Raw genomic sequence first — 16,117 nt, forward strand, 5'->3', positions numbered from 1 at the left:
TCCAGTTGTCAAATCTTTTTCCTTTTCCGAATCTGTAGTCGTAGTTCTATCAACACAAACATCATCAAGATAATCCAAACTATCTTCATCAATTTCTAAATTGTCTTCAGAATCATAACCATTATCAATTATGTACGGTAATTCAAATAATCTTACAGTTCATCTTCATTCAACAGATGATCCACTGATTTAAACTGAGACATTTTATCATGTTTTGGTAATATTAAACTGCACTAGGCTACAAATCCCTCACTTTTATAAGTACAATGTATACTTTCTCAATTTTGACGCGAAATTCATGAACAACGTGCTTGCAGTCAATTTGAACAATCAATAAATTGTATTCGATAAACAGTTGTGCTATCGAAATCGAAGACCAATGCATCGTCTTATTTGCAAAAGGTTCTAAATTGACTGCAATCTCTCTTGCTGTTTGAAGAACATCGAGTACTAAGTTCTTAGAAAAGAGAATGCACTAGTTATGTCAAAGACATGTGTTTTATAAAAACAATATAAAAACTTTTAGTACCTTTTTATTAACACGTAGACTGCCAAGCACTATCTTGTGACACTTCCACTCAAGCCATCATAGTTTTTTCCTTTGTATCAACTTTTTTCTTCTTATTGAGCTTCCAATCCACTTTAATTTCAATATAAGTTGAACATTAAGTAATTTTTGCAAGAAGAAAGGTGTGACTCACTTTTGGTACACATGGCCTGATGGACTGACTGATTCTCACACTCTTGGGCCATGTGTACCAAAAAATGAACCACAACATTTCAAATGTCATTAGCTTGAATTCAATCTATTACAGTGTTCACTTTTGCAAGAGCCCTGGAAACAGACCGATTTTTTGTTTCTGCCATAGCATTTTTACAAAAAAAAAACAGGATTTTTACTGGAAACTGTCTGTTTTTCTGTAGAAATGCTATGGCAGAAACAAACAATCGGTCTGTTTCCAGGGCTGATTGGAGCATTTTCATCTGGGCTCAAAAAATCATGAATGTGCTTAACTTAGGCTAAGGTCCTGCACACATGGAATGATCATGTACTGAACTAAGGAGACTTGAGCTTCACAGTATAGACAAAACGATTACTGATAAAGAAAGATACTGTACAATGTTAGTTGTGAAAGATAATAAACATTCATGTTCACATCAAACACACACCATGTGTGCAAGTTTGAATGTTTCCAAAATACATCAAATAATCTTCTAAGGATTCAAAGAGAGATAAGATGAACAGTTTCAATTTATACATTTATTTTATATGAAAAAGTACATAACTACAATAAACTAATAGAAGTAAATTATACAAGTAATAAAAATGATCACTTCTTGACAGACTTGTGCTGTTCAAAAAAGCAGGTTTTGCATATTGTAATTCCACATACATTACATTTTGATTGAACTCTCTTAGTTTTGGAAATAGCAACCGAACGACCGAAAGTCTTAGCGATCTTTTTATAGCAGTTCTTACAACGTTGCCGTTTGTCAGATTTGATAACGGTGTGGGTTGCAGGAATTGGTTGGGGTGGAGGTCTAGCTTCTAGTTGAACCCTATTTTTCTTTTCTAGCCAACTATCAACAATCGCCTCTTTGAATTCTGTTATAGTCAATGATTTCTGGGTGACTGTTTAGAAAATTGACCAAGCATTGACCACAGTTGTATTTATCAGAAGGTCAAAAGCAACTTTTTGATACCATTTGATACCTCTTCTGAGGCAGCCAGAATGGTATGCACTCATTTGATCAGACAGATCAATGAATGATTTTCCTGAATTATAATCTATAACCATTTGTGGCTTGGTGGATTCTTTTCCATTCTTCACCACACTTACCAAGTTATCCACATGCTTTGTGGATAGCATCAGCACATCTCTTCGATCTTCCCATTTTAGAACGACTATATTTTTATTGTTTTTTTGAGCAACAACTTCCCCCTTCCTAAGTTTTTCCACTACATATTCTGGATTGAATTTCCTATTCTTTCTCAATGTCCCTACCAAATGTGTCTTATTTTGAAGAATTTTCTCTGCTAATTTGACACTGGTATACCAGTTATCAACAAATATTGTCCTACCATTATTCAAATAAGGGGCACACAATTCTTTAACTACTTTCGATGAAACATCTGTACCTGGAGTTGCCTCTTTACCGGCATATATTTTATATGCAACTGTGAAGCAGTCTTTTATACAAAGTTTGAAAACTTTGATTCCATACGGATGGGCCTTTTGTTTGTTGTACTGGCAAAAGACAATACGTCCCCTGATTGGAGCATTTTCATCTGGGCTCAAAAAATCATGAATGTGCTTAACTTAGGCTAAGGTCCTGCACACATGGAATGATCATGTACTGAACTAAGGAGACTTGAGCTTCACAGTATAGACAAAACGATTACTGATAAAGAAAGATACTGTACAATGTTAGTTGTGAAAGATAATAAACATTCATGTTCACATCAAACACACACCATGTGTGCAAGTTTGAATGTTTCCAAAATACATCAAATAATCTTCTAAGGATTCAAAGAGAGATAAGATGAACAGTTTCAATTTATACATTTATTTTATATGAAAAAGTACATAACTACAATAAACTAATAGAAGTAAATTATACAAGTAATAAAAATGATCACTTCTTGACAGACTTGTGCTGTTCAAAAAAGCAGGTTTTGCATATTGTAATTCCACATACATTACATTTTGATTGAACTCTCTTAGTTTTGGAAATAGCAACCGAACGACCGAAAGTCTTAGCGATCTTTTTATAGCAGTTCTTACAACGTTGCCGTTTGTCAGATTTGATAACGGTGTGGGTTGCAGGAATTGGTTGGGGTGGAGGTCTAGCTTCTAGTTGAACCCTATTTTTCTTTTCTAGCCAACTATCAACAATCGCCTCTTTGAATTCTGTTATAGTCAATGATTTCTGGGTGACTGTTTAGAAAATTGACCAAGCATTGACCACAGTTGTATTTATCAGAAGGTCAAAAGCAACTTTTTGATACCATTTGATACCTCTTCTGAGGCAGCCAGAATGGTATGCACTCATTTGATCAGACAGATCAATGAATGATTTTCCTGAATTATAATCTATAACCATTTGTGGCTTGGTGGATTCTTTTCCATTCTTCACCACACTTACCAAGTTATCCACATGCTTTGTGGATAGCATCAGCACATCTCTTCGATCTTCCCATTTTAGAACGACTATATTTTTATTGTTTTTTTGAGCAACAACTTCCCCCTTCCTAAGTTTTTTCCACTACATATTCTGGATTGAATTTCCTATTCTTTCTCAATGTCCCTACCAAATGTGTCTTATTTTGAAGAATTTTCTCTGCTAATTTGACACTGGTATACCAGTTATCAACAAATATTGTCCTACCATTATTCAAATAAGGGGCACACAATTCTTTAACTACTTTCGATGAAACATCTGTACCTGGAGTTGCCTCTTTACCGGCATATATTTTATATGCAACTGTGAAGCAGTCTTTTATACAAAGTTTGAAAACTTTGATTCCATACGGATGGGCCTTTTGTTTGTTGTACTGGCAAAAGACAATACGTCCCCTAAAAGGAACCATGCTTTCATCTACACTCATGGACTGCTCTGGAATGACAAAATTGGAAAATTTTTCCACCATAATATCAATAAAACCTTGAATTTTATGCAATCTATCACCTACAGGGGTCTCATTGTTGTTATTACAATGGAAATTGGATAGTAACAATTCGAATCTGTTTCTTGGCATATATTTGGGAAGCATGGATAAAAACTTGCTGTTTGTCCTCCAATAGTGAGGAATTGTGGGCATGATGTTCATTCCCATGAACATAATTATGCCTAAGAAACATTTCATTCCATAGCAGTCAGTTTCTACCCATTTCTTAATCCTACAAGTACATTTTTTCCCAGCATGAGCAAGATCATGGGCAACTTTATTGGCATTACCATACCGATTAGTCTCTGTAACTAGTAAAACAATAACTCCTTCATTGACGAAAAGTTCAACAAAATCAACTGGATCACAGTCCGTCATTGTATCAATGACATCACTATTCAATCCTATGTCTTTGTTATTGAGATTGTAGTCGAAATTAGTCAACTGGCCCAACTCACCAACAGCACCCCATGTATACCTCTCTTGTCCTCTGGCATTTGATTCAATTTGATTGTTCATTGCAGGAGATTGTTCATCATTGTCAGCTTGTTGATGAATGTCGCCTATGTTTTCTTGAAATTGTTCACCTTGTAAAACATAATTATTGTGTTCACCATTGTCCTCAGCACATCAGAATCGTCATCTGGTTCATATGCTGGATCATTATCACTATTATATTCAAACTCCATATCTAAATCTTCATTATCACTCTCATCCAAAGCACGATATAGTTCTTCATTGGGAATAAAATAATCATCCATTTTATACTTTTATTATTGAGAATAACGATACACTACAGAGCACAGAATGAAAACAACCAACATAACCCTCTGTTCATCTTCATCTGTTTTATTCTAGGTCAGTGCCTTCTAAATGCAGTATTTGTGATATATTTATGACTGCTTCAGCTGTATTTAACCATGTTATACATATATTTGAGAAAAATAAGCAAAAATAAACTATAATAAATATAAATATTTAGCATCTTGTAACTGAGCACAAATGAAAAACTGTATTTTTCAAAAAACTCCACAATTAATTAAAAATATCATAATGGCACTGGGTAAGAACACATTATTATTCTCTGAGGCTTCAGCATTCATCTGATATAGCATAGAGCATTACAATGTGTACCATTCCTGTGCCACAGAGCTTGGAAACGTGACGTATGAGCCATTTTTGGCGCACATGGCCCAGTGGTGAAAGCTGGTGTGGTCCAAAGATGGTACACATGGCAGTGTGTACCTACTTTGAAATACTGAACTTTGAAATACTAACGACTAGTTTCTACCATAGGTCATTTTCAAGTTAAAATAAACTTTCTCATTTTAACTTGAAAATGACCTACGGTCGAAACTAGTCATTAAAATATTTCAAAGTTTTTAATAAAAGGGTACTAAAAGTTTTTATATTTTTATTTGAATCAAGAATCATATAAGCAAAGTGATTTGATGTGTTTTTATGTATTCTCATACTCTAATGCATACAATATATCAGCTAAATAGCCAAAGTAAAAATATAAATGATACCATTAATAGAGGTTGTGAAAAATTCACTAAAATGTACACATGAAACCTTTTGCCTCTGAGCTCATACAACTCAACAGAATAACTAAGTAACATAGTGCCTATGCTTTCATTGTTATTAAAACGGTTTTATCGGTTCATCCACTCTTTATTATTCAAATTAGTATTGAAATATAGTTTTTATTATAATTATATAAATATAATATCATAAAAGTGGCATATTGGAAATAGGTGAAACAGATTTTCTAAATTATTTTATGTTCATCAATTTATATTAAGTTACTGATCGAAGTTTTGAAGTTGCAATCTTCTGATAATTTATTAGAATTTCCACAAAAATATACTTTGTTTCTAAGATAAATAATCTTGCAAGCACGGAAACCAGTGTTGGGCATCAACTTTAGCATTAATGTTAGTGTGTTTTTGTGGAAATTATCTAATAGATTATTGCAGATTGATGGTCATATGAATTAAAAACTAGCTTGATGTTCAGTGGAAACTCTAGGTTGAACTATTACAAGAAAAAGTCAGAGAAATAAAACGCTTAGCTATATTTTCAGGCTGATATATTCCAAGAAACAAATATTTGCATGAATTAGTCTTATCATCAGTACCAGATTCCATCATGTACTGGCTTTGGCAAATTTTCTTTTTGTAAATTTGAAGTAAGTAAATTCATGTAATAATCATGGTACATGTTTGGGATGACTCCAGATGTGCACAAGTGTATAACGTCATGTTTCTTGTTCTCAGTAACAGGAAGGATACTTTCATAATTCTTTGGAATGGCAGTCACCTCAAGTGAAGTTTTTCCTCTTATTTTTTCACCCTATTCGAGGACATCAGTTTTAAAGTCTATATGACTGGCTTTCACTAAAATATAATTTGGTGTTGATTTCTGGAACCATAAAACCTTTATATTCATCCAATGTATCACCTCACCACTCACATCATGTGACAAATCACTCTTAATTGTCGTTGTTTTCAATTTTTTCAAGTCTTCTTCACTTTACTCTTTCCACTTTTTTACTCAGCTATATCTGTGTATGACAAAACTTCCACCTTATAGGGTTTTTTCCGTCGAGCATCATGGTTGGGTCATGTGGGGAGGATTACTGCGGGCAGAATCCATAAAATTGTGATGCGGGAAAGGCTTTACAATAGGAGAGAAAGAGGGAGACCCAGAAAAAGATGGCTGGATGAGGTGCTGAATGATGTTAGGAGTTTGGGAGTGAGGGGATCGAGAGGCATAGTCAATGATAGAGATGCGGGGAGGTTGATTGCTGCAGAGGCCTAGGCTCACCATGGGCTGTAGCGCCATACAAGAAAATTAGGCTTATTTCAACACAAATATAATTGTGTCTCATTAAAAACCTCAATGATGAAACAACCAAATAATCCAGTATCATTGATGTAATCCAGTAAATGACTACGTCTTATCCAGTGAATGACCACAAAACTTAACCCCCGGTCATTCACAGAATAGGACTGAAAAGTAACATTTCTAACTCAACAGAAATGTTCTGTGGCTTAAGTACTTTACTATAGAAGAAGTCAGCTGTTTGAGGAAAAATATTTGTCCATCCCCAGTGAATGACCGAATTGGTTATGCTGCATCCTCTGTAAAAGTTGAACTGTTATATCAAGAGTCACAATGTCACAGTAGTTAAAAATTGGAAAAATCAAAGTCTTGACTAACATGATCCTTGTGGAGAAAGGGATACAGTCAGCAATCTTCTTCAAAGTCATAATGCCCGCAATAATCATAGGCCTATCTGAAAAACGCATTTTTCACTCCCATTATTATTCATATTGGCCTGCTATTTTAATGATTTATTTTGATTTTATTTCAATTACTTCATCACAAAATGATACACTTTTTGATGAGTTACCAACCAATGGACTGCAAGTCTTTACCAGAGTAAGTTACCTAGCTCACTTTATTACATACAATACTGTCAACAGAAATAGTAAGATATTTTGATGCAGTGTACAATACCGTATTGCTTTCAATTAATAAGAATATGTTGGTGTTAATAACAAAATTTAGAACGTAATTTATTCACAAGTTTGATAGAAAAAATGGAAGGAAAAACAATTGACACATTAACTCTGTGGTTAGAAGCCATAACTTGATATGTTGACTTTTCTCAATTTTACAGGAGAGCTATTTGAAGTTGTAAACACCATATCAAATCCAAATTTGAACAAAATCTGTAATATGAATGCTCTTGTTGTAGCTTATGATATGGATTTATGATATCAAGTGAATAGGATAGAAAAAATAATGCTTGGAATGAATTATTTTCAATTTATTAACATAACATATTTTGCCATCTTCTATGAAAGTAGGGAAAATAGATGGAAGATAATACAATATGTGTTTTGTTTATGGATAATATGCATATTTCTTGTATTGACATTGTGACATGGTGTTGTAGCACCATGGAATACTTTTGAAATAAAACAAATGAGCTTTAATAAAATTGTAAAATGGAAAGAATAGATAGCCTAGTCAAGGTACCGCTCAAGTAAAATCGAATGTTATTTATGATAAAGAGTAATCATGTTATCTATTGAGCAATAGCAATAAGAGAACCATGCAAAATTGTAATTAAACAATAATGAGAATTCTTTGGCAGTTAATAAAATTATAAAGCGGCTTGTTTATTATTGGTAGATTATAAAAAATAAAAGATTGCATGTACATTTTGAGGTTAGAATCTTTGTTTTGTTTTAATACATCAATTGATCTATGATCAATCGACAGTTTTTTGAATCGATACCTAACAAACCAGCTGATTGCTCAATCAACTATTATGAATTGAATTATAATTTTTACTCATAAAATATATATTATATATACTAGGGAAGGTTTATGTAAATAGATAAGGACAACTATTATTGTTACACGAGTATTTATTGAAATCTAAAAAAGTATGAAAACCAAGAGTACACAAAGCTCACATAAAAAATTAAATGTATATTGTATTATAGCATCATATATTGAGATTTATTTATTAGAATACTCTCAGACTATTACTTAACTTATTTATTTAGAAATTTTTATTTATCTTTATATAACTAAGTTAGGAAAACCCTGAAACTTAAGGAACCAATTACATCATGTCTTACTAAGATTAGGAAGCTTATAAATCATTTAAGGAAGAGATGAAATTTTTCTGAAAATCATTCTCTCTGGCTTGTGATCTCGACCTGTGAGGAGCACATGGAGATTAGGGTTCTTTCTTCCTATTAATTTTTAAAAGCATCAAGCCAATCCCTTTTTAAATGTCAAGTATATGTAATTAATGTTTGATCATTTGTGAACTCAGTGTTGTTAAAGAGTTCTTAATTGTAATTTATTCCCATAAATATATTTTTAATACTGATAGAAATTTATAAGAAATCTGGACCATACATGAGCCCAGCGGAGACGAAAAGGACCTGCCTAATTAATTATTGAAGATAATTAATTATTCTACAAGAACTTCAAGAACATAGTTATAGTGAGTGTACAAAATTTGTCTTAAATGAGCTCATTTATTAATAAGGCCTTTATCAGTGAATTGGGGAATTGATCAAAGCACTATATAAATTTATTAAAGTTTAAGAAATTCACAACGTTTTGAATACTATCATATAGTATATAAGAACTTTTTTATGAATTCATTTGATTATGCTACCAATCATATGATGAACGATTCCTTGAGTGAATTTAAGCTCATGCTCAACCAAGCCATGGCGGGATTGATGAAAGATATACAAGCAAGCCAGGATAAAGGGGCAGAAAATATCCTAGAAAACATCAAAGAAAATATCCAAGAAAATATCGAAATGGTCAGGCAGGATGTCAAAACTATAGATGAAAAATTTTCTAGCTTCAAGGAGGAAATGGAAAATATGATAGACATTAAAATAGATATGCAATCTACCATTATAAAAGAATTAGAAACCCATATAGATGAAGTCACCTGTCAAGTGAATGAGTGGTTGGATGAGGTACCCAAAGAAATTGAAAAACAAGTAGGCATATTAGGCAAGGAGCTAAGTACCACTATCATGGGAGTCACAATGGAGAAAGTATTGGAAAAATGTGAGATAGAGTCAAAGGTGGAGGAAAATAATAATAAAATAGGAAAGATAACTAAAGAACAGAGTAACATGCAAACATGTATAGCAAACCTAATGGAAGAAGGAGTAAAATCAAGGGAGAGATACGGCATGTTAGAGAATGCCATAGGTGGACAACAATTAAAGTTAACCAAATTATACAGTGAAATGAACGAAAATAAAAAAACTATGGACAATAAATGGACCGCAAATGAAGAACAAGTTTCCAGAATAGAGACATGCATAGAAAACATCCCAGCCAGCAGAATGCATTATGTGCCGACTGAACTTATAAATGGTGCTCAGCTTTTCCAAAACCTTGGAAAATTTGATAACTCCTACCGTCACATGCAACCCAGACCATTTGTGGATCAAATAAGAGCCGTTCAGGAACTGATACCCACCTCTTGGCTAGTATGGCATTTCCAATTGTCCAGTCTACTACTCGGTGAGCCACTAATGTTTTTCCAGAGCTGGGTGCGAGATCTTAAGAGCCTGGATGATTTCCTCTCCCAGTTCCTGCAACAATATTGGAGCAAGCATAAGCAGTTGGATGCACTATCCGAAATTATATCATGCACATATGATAGTAGAGGCGAGCAATCTTATACAGAGTTTGTGGCTAATGTAATGTATAGGAATTCCCAACTGGACGAATCTCTAGCCGATTCATCACTAGCTAGTATACTATTCAAAAAGCTTCCCTTCCCTGTTTGCATGACACTGGCGGTATCTTCCATTTCCAGTTGTAAAGAACTGATAGAACATTTACATTGTATCCAATCCATTACTTCTGAACCAAGTCAGGTAAATTATCAAGCGGGAAATTCCAATCATTCTCTTCAGAATAATAGCAATAATTTCAGAAAAAATTATAATAATGAAAATCATTTAGCAAATACTGGGGCAAATGCGCAAAGTGCAAAGTATGCTGAGAATACCAACAGAGGTCAATCATTTGATAATAATTACAGAAATAGGTTTCAATACAGAAACAGTAAACAGTATTACAAAGGAGCATATTATGATAACAGAGATCGTCTGAATAGATATAATAAACAGGATGTAAATTTCAGAAAACAGGACAAACATAATCAAAATCATCATAGAATAGACACATCATATACAGTGGCATGCACAATAAAAACAAACCAACAACAACATGCAGATAACCAACAACCAGAACAAAGCCACCACCACAACAACCCGCCACCAAAGTCAAACATGCACCAGGACCAGCCCATAAACAACAACCTATATTAAGTCTACTATTCCCCCCCCCCCCAAAGATCTACCACTAGTAACCAACCCACTACTGAAAACTATTTGTAGCATTAACACAGAAACAATTAAAGAATTACCAATAATAAAATCAAAAAATGATTTACCACAGTCATGCACTGAACCTGTGCACCAGCATGCAAACCCCCCACAGCACCCCAAGTTTGAGCAGCAGCCACATGCTACACCTATGCCGCCAAACATCGTTTGATCCACCTGCGGCACACTAAATTCAAGGAGCAAACCGCCACCAAGGAAAGCAGGATGTGTGACTGACAGGATGACGTCAGAGTGAAACATGGAATCCAACACAGGAAGGCCCACTGGAGAAAGCAACAAGGAAAGCCCCAAAAAAGAGGTTATCGTCCCCATGCAAGGTTCAAACACTGCAAGAAACATGCCCAGAAACCAGGCAACCATGGGAGGAAGGCAGCATGCAGAGAGGACAACTGGCACCGAAATGTATGGGATAATGAGACCATCATGCACCCGACGCACACACGGTTCAAGCAAGCAGCTTACCGTCATGATTGCAGTTATGGAATAAATAAAAGGAACATGCCCAAAAACCAGGAAAAATTGATAATGGATACAGGTTTAGAAAATGATGAAAGAAATTATTGTATGAAATTAATGGATGATGAAATATGTGCAACAAGACAGAAAGGAATAGTGAATTGTTTATTGGGAGAGAAAGTACATGGTTATTGTTCACTAAGAGGTTATATTATGAGTATAATAAGTATGTTGATTTGCTTTGTTATGATTATTGGTATGACTATGATGTCAATTAAAGAATATGTTATTAATGCAATGAGGAATGAGGTTATTGTTCACTAAGAGGTTATATTATGAGTATAATAAGTATGTTGATTTGCTTTGTTATGATTATTGGTATGACTATGATGTCAATTAAAGAATATGTTATTAATGCAATGAGGAATGAGGGCGTGCCATATGTTGAGAAAGTTGATTCTAGATTTTACAAAAATAATTTGAAACCCAGAAAAGCTCAGGATACACAAAGTAAATATTCTAGGCTATCCCAAATCTTGGAATTATTATAGAATTGGTCATCTAAACCACCAAACTATTTACAGATATCAAAGTTCAATGTCTCTAGCCTCAAGCTGTATCATTGTAACATTTAAAGATGAGAAAAGTAAACAAAAATATTATGATGGAACTGTCATTTACATTACCAATTGCCGAATACGTACCTGTATCAAATACCACACAATGCAGTTATCCAGCCGACAAGTTATCCACTTTGACCAGCTAAACCAGTGCCTAAAACAAGGAAATGGAAAATTTAGAAGCCATCAATACCATCATAATCTCTCACAAACCAATTTAATAATAATTATTCCAACTAAAAGCCAACTTACCATGCAAGTCAAAGATCACAAAATGGTGACAGATGAGTAAACCAGAATCCAACAAAATCGACTGTTCCCTGCCTTAAATCCAAACGGCCAAGGCCTAATGAATCACGACCTACCAAAATATCTTATCCCCGAAGTGTTCAAGTGTCATAAAAATGTAAATTATGTGTAAAATATTGTAAAAAGTACTTTATATTATTAATGTGTTATATAAAGGGAGAAAATATTAAAATTATCTACCAAATGATAAAACCGCATTGTTCAACCAAAGTATATTAAGCCAAACTTTCATGTGTTTTAATGACTAAGAATTTCTTGTTGATAAATTACCAACGACTAGCTATTAAAATTATTCATTATGTAAACATAAAGCCCAAATTAATTAAGAAAGAAAAATTAAATGTACAAGTCATGATACGATATAGAGTGAATAGAAATGTTAGATTTTACAAGCCTGAGAATTATAGTGTTGTTTGGTTGGCAATGATTTTGCACCAATGTTCAAATTACTTTGATGGCATGTTGCCGTAAAGAACCACTTCTAGCAGAGGGCAGAAGTATTATTTGACAAAGATGTTTATGTTTATGTGTAGAGGAGGAGATGATTTATATTTGTGTATTGTATGTAGTAGGAGATTAGCCGATGTAAGGCATATATATTTGAATTGAATTCACTTGTTATTATACTTATTGTTGTACTTTTAAGAGACACGTTTCTCACAAGATCTATCAACAGGCTTTGTAACTTGCATGATTCCTGATCCAAAACTAACAGGATCATAAAAACTATATTGTACTCCCAAATTATCATTTTGTATCAGAAATCAGAGGGCGCATTATGTGACGTGGTGTTGTAGCACCATGGAATACTTTTGAAATAAAACAAATGAGCTTTAATAAAATTGTAAAAAATTGGAAAGAATAGATAGCCTAGTCAAGGTACCGCTCAAGTAAAATCGAATGTTATTTATGATAAAGAGTAATCATGTTATCTATTGAGCAATAGCAATAAGAGAACCATGCAAAATTGTAATTAAACAATAATGAGAATTCTTTGGCAGTTAATAAAATTATAAAGCGGCTTGTTTATTATTGGTAGATTATAAAAAATAAAAGATTGCATGTACATTTTGAGGTTAGAATCTTTGTTTTGATTTAATACATCAATTGATCTATGATCAATGGACAGTTTTTTGAATCGATACCTAACAAACCAGCTGATTGCTCAATCAACTATTACAAATTGAATTATAATTTTTACTCATAAAATATATATTATATATACTAGGGAGGGTTTATTTAAATAGATAAGGACAACTATTATTGTTACACGAGTATTTATTGAAATCTAAAAAAGTATGAAAACCAAGAGTACACAAAGCTCACATGAAAAATTAAATGTATATTGTATTATAGCATCATTTATTGAGATTTATTTATTAGAATACTCTCAGACTATTACTTAACTTATTTATTTAGAAATTTTTATTTATCTTTGTATAACTAAGTTAGGAAAACCCTGAAACTTAAGGAACCAATTACATCACGTCTTACTAAGATTAGAAAGCCAATCAGAAGGAAGCTTATAAATCGTTTAAGGAAGAGATGAAATTTTTCTGAAAATAATTCTCTCTGGCTTGTGATCTCGACCTGTGAGGAGCACATGGAGATTAGGGTTCTTTCTTCCTATTAATTTTCAAAAGCATAACGCCAATCCCTTTTTAAATGTCAAGTATATGTAATTAATGTTTGATCATTTGTGAACTCAGTGTTGTTAAAACTATTACCTGTGGTGAAACAACATATAAAATCATACAGGTCAAGCAAAAATCCTAATGTAGATAATTTATGGGACTGCATCTCTAATAAGTTCCAAAGGATTAAAATAGGGTACTAAGGACCAGAGATCGTTCGGAATATACTTCGAGAACAGAGTCTTGTCAGGCTTTATGCTCTATTGTAGGAAATTATATAATATCCAGCTGCATCTGCTATATGGTCGAAAAATTTGCTCCCAAGCCGAAGTTGGTAACAGATAAAAGCTGATATATGAGCACCATAACCTAAACATCATGCCAATGCAATGCCTATGCCATCCAGATCCGTTCAATGCATCAACTTCAGAATAAAAGAGATAAAGTCACATAAAAATATTTTTCTCTCATGAGAACAGCAGAAAAAAAATTATACATTGCTTCACAAAAATATTTTTTATCTTTTTTGCCATCGCTCAGAATCCAATAAACCACATATCATTTTGAAACTAAAATATGAGGCTATGCAATGGTGGCAAAATTCGAAATTTGAATTTTTTCAATTTTCACCTGGCCGGAACCCCTTTAATATTTTTTTATGTTAAAAATCAATCTTATGTATTTTTCAATGTAGAACTTGGTAAAAATAGTAAAAAAATCTTATTTTACTAGAAATTTGTTAATTTGTCAAATTTAAGTTTGTGCCATTTTATGTGGGACACCATGATCATTAGACTTTGGGTATACTGAATCATGTTTCAAGCTCAAGTATGACCTACTAAATATAGCCCAGAAAAGAAATTATCTTTAAGCAACAATCTTTCCTTAAAATTTATTATTTATGATATGAATTGATAATCATTCTTTTCAATTAACTTATATTGAATAAATTTATATTTAGAATACAAACTACTTATGAGAAAAGTCAAATTTCATTGTTTATGTTCATCAATACCATGGGCTGAAACTTTCTTATCATTATTATTATATGGGGGAACTAATGGGAAATGTCAGAAACCTAAAATATATACATAAAAATCAAATAATAAATTCACAAATAGAAAAATATATTAAAAAAAACGTTATTTCAAAAAACGTTACAATCAAGAAGTATCAAGAATGAATACAGCATTTGGGCAAAGATCACTAGGATATTTAGGGCCTACAATATCTAATAGAATACCATTAGAAATCAAAGGAGAGGAAAATTTCAATAGCTTCAAATGAAAAATTAGACATTGGTTATTCAGTATTGGGATACAAAGTAGTGAGGAACTAATAGTAAGTAGGATTTAGATTAAAGTATTATTCTTTTAAAATAAGGTAATATATAGGTAGAAAATAGTACCTCGGTTTAGTATCTTTGTACTAGGTGATGCTTAGGGTAATAGATATAGTTATAGATTTTTTTGGAATTTTTGTATTATCTGTTGTAGCATAAATTAGTATTAATTTGATGATAACTTCAACACATATAGGCTATTATATAGTGAGGTATCATTTTGTATATTGAATATTAGTATCTTGAATATTGTTATAAGCTTATTATTGAAAATGTATGAAAAAAATATGTAATGTATGAATTTATGAATAAACTCCTCTGGATGTGTCGTCCAACATCCCAAAAAATTATTATTATTATTATTTAAAATGGATTTGGCTGCTCACAAATTACTGCAGCTTTCATTCAGTTCAGCTTTCATTTCAGTTTATATCACTTTAGTTCACTTCACTTCAATTCATCAAGCTTCTATGTTCATGTAAAGTATAATTCAATGTGAAGAAATAAATATTTAAAAAATGGGGATTTATACACAAATACTTGAACAATATGACAACACCTATGTAAAAATGATATTCTTTTGCAAGTTTATAGATCATTGCTAATTAGTGTGAAATTTTATGAAGCAGTTCTGGTTCTTGTTGAGGCAGAGACTGATTCCACATTTGGTACAGCTGACGAAAGATTTCAAAGCGCAGTTTGGCAATTTACACCTTTGGTGTGTATCATTCCACTCAGGTAGATGACCCACATTGTCCAATCTCACATCTACTGGAGGGATTGCTGATGCTGGTCCTTTTTTCTTCTTCTCCCTGAAGTCCTGCTCGACTTGACTGCTTGGCCGGCCTCTTTCCACTCCAGTTGAATTGCCCATCTGGCACAATGACTTTGCCAACTCAATACGGAATTGGCATAGGTTCATGAGTTTTGTTGTAGGAACAGAGCGTGTATTCTTCTGAGTTTCAACCCGTCTGTACATCAGCCAGGCATTGATGACAGCAATATCAAGGAGATGATAGAAAATCCTCATATACCATTTGTTCTGAACAAAGCTCAGGCTAGAGCTACCAGAGGACTGTAATTTACTATTTAAATAATCAAATACA

General features: G+C 33.0%; 1 protein-coding gene and 1 long non-coding RNA gene across 3 annotated transcripts; one reads left to right on the top strand and one right to left on the bottom strand.

The window, feature by feature from the left end:
• Window positions 1–8,898: 8,898 nt before the first annotated feature.
• LOC120354052 lies at window positions 8,899–11,897 on the bottom strand. Its single transcript, XR_005572798.1, has 3 exons — window positions 11,811–11,897; window positions 9,714–9,828; window positions 8,899–8,994 (listed from the first exon to the last, which is right to left on the bottom strand). It is a non-coding gene; the product is annotated as an uncharacterized LOC120354052 (long non-coding RNA).
• LOC120354049 (probable serine/threonine-protein kinase clkA) lies at window positions 9,295–13,335 on the top strand. Of its 2 annotated transcripts, none has more exons than XM_039440058.1 (2): window positions 9,295–11,415; window positions 11,538–13,335. In XM_039440058.1, exon 1 carries the CDS (start codon window positions 9,361–9,363, stop codon window positions 10,570–10,572), a length of 1,212 nt encoding a protein of 403 aa, XP_039295992.1. In that variant the 5' UTR covers window positions 9,295–9,360; the 3' UTR covers window positions 10,573–11,415; window positions 11,538–13,335. The 2 variants fall into 2 exon arrangements, with proteins under 2 accessions (XP_039295992.1, XP_039295998.1); XM_039440064.1 differs by having other exon boundaries at window positions 9,295–11,293; window positions 11,416–13,335.
• Window positions 13,336–16,117: the final 2,782 nt, after the last annotated feature.

The sequence above is a fragment of the Nilaparvata lugens genome, chromosome 1 (assembly GCF_014356525.2).
Source record: "Nilaparvata lugens isolate BPH chromosome 1, ASM1435652v1, whole genome shotgun sequence".
Lineage (NCBI taxonomy): Eukaryota > Metazoa > Arthropoda > Insecta > Hemiptera > Delphacidae > Nilaparvata > Nilaparvata lugens.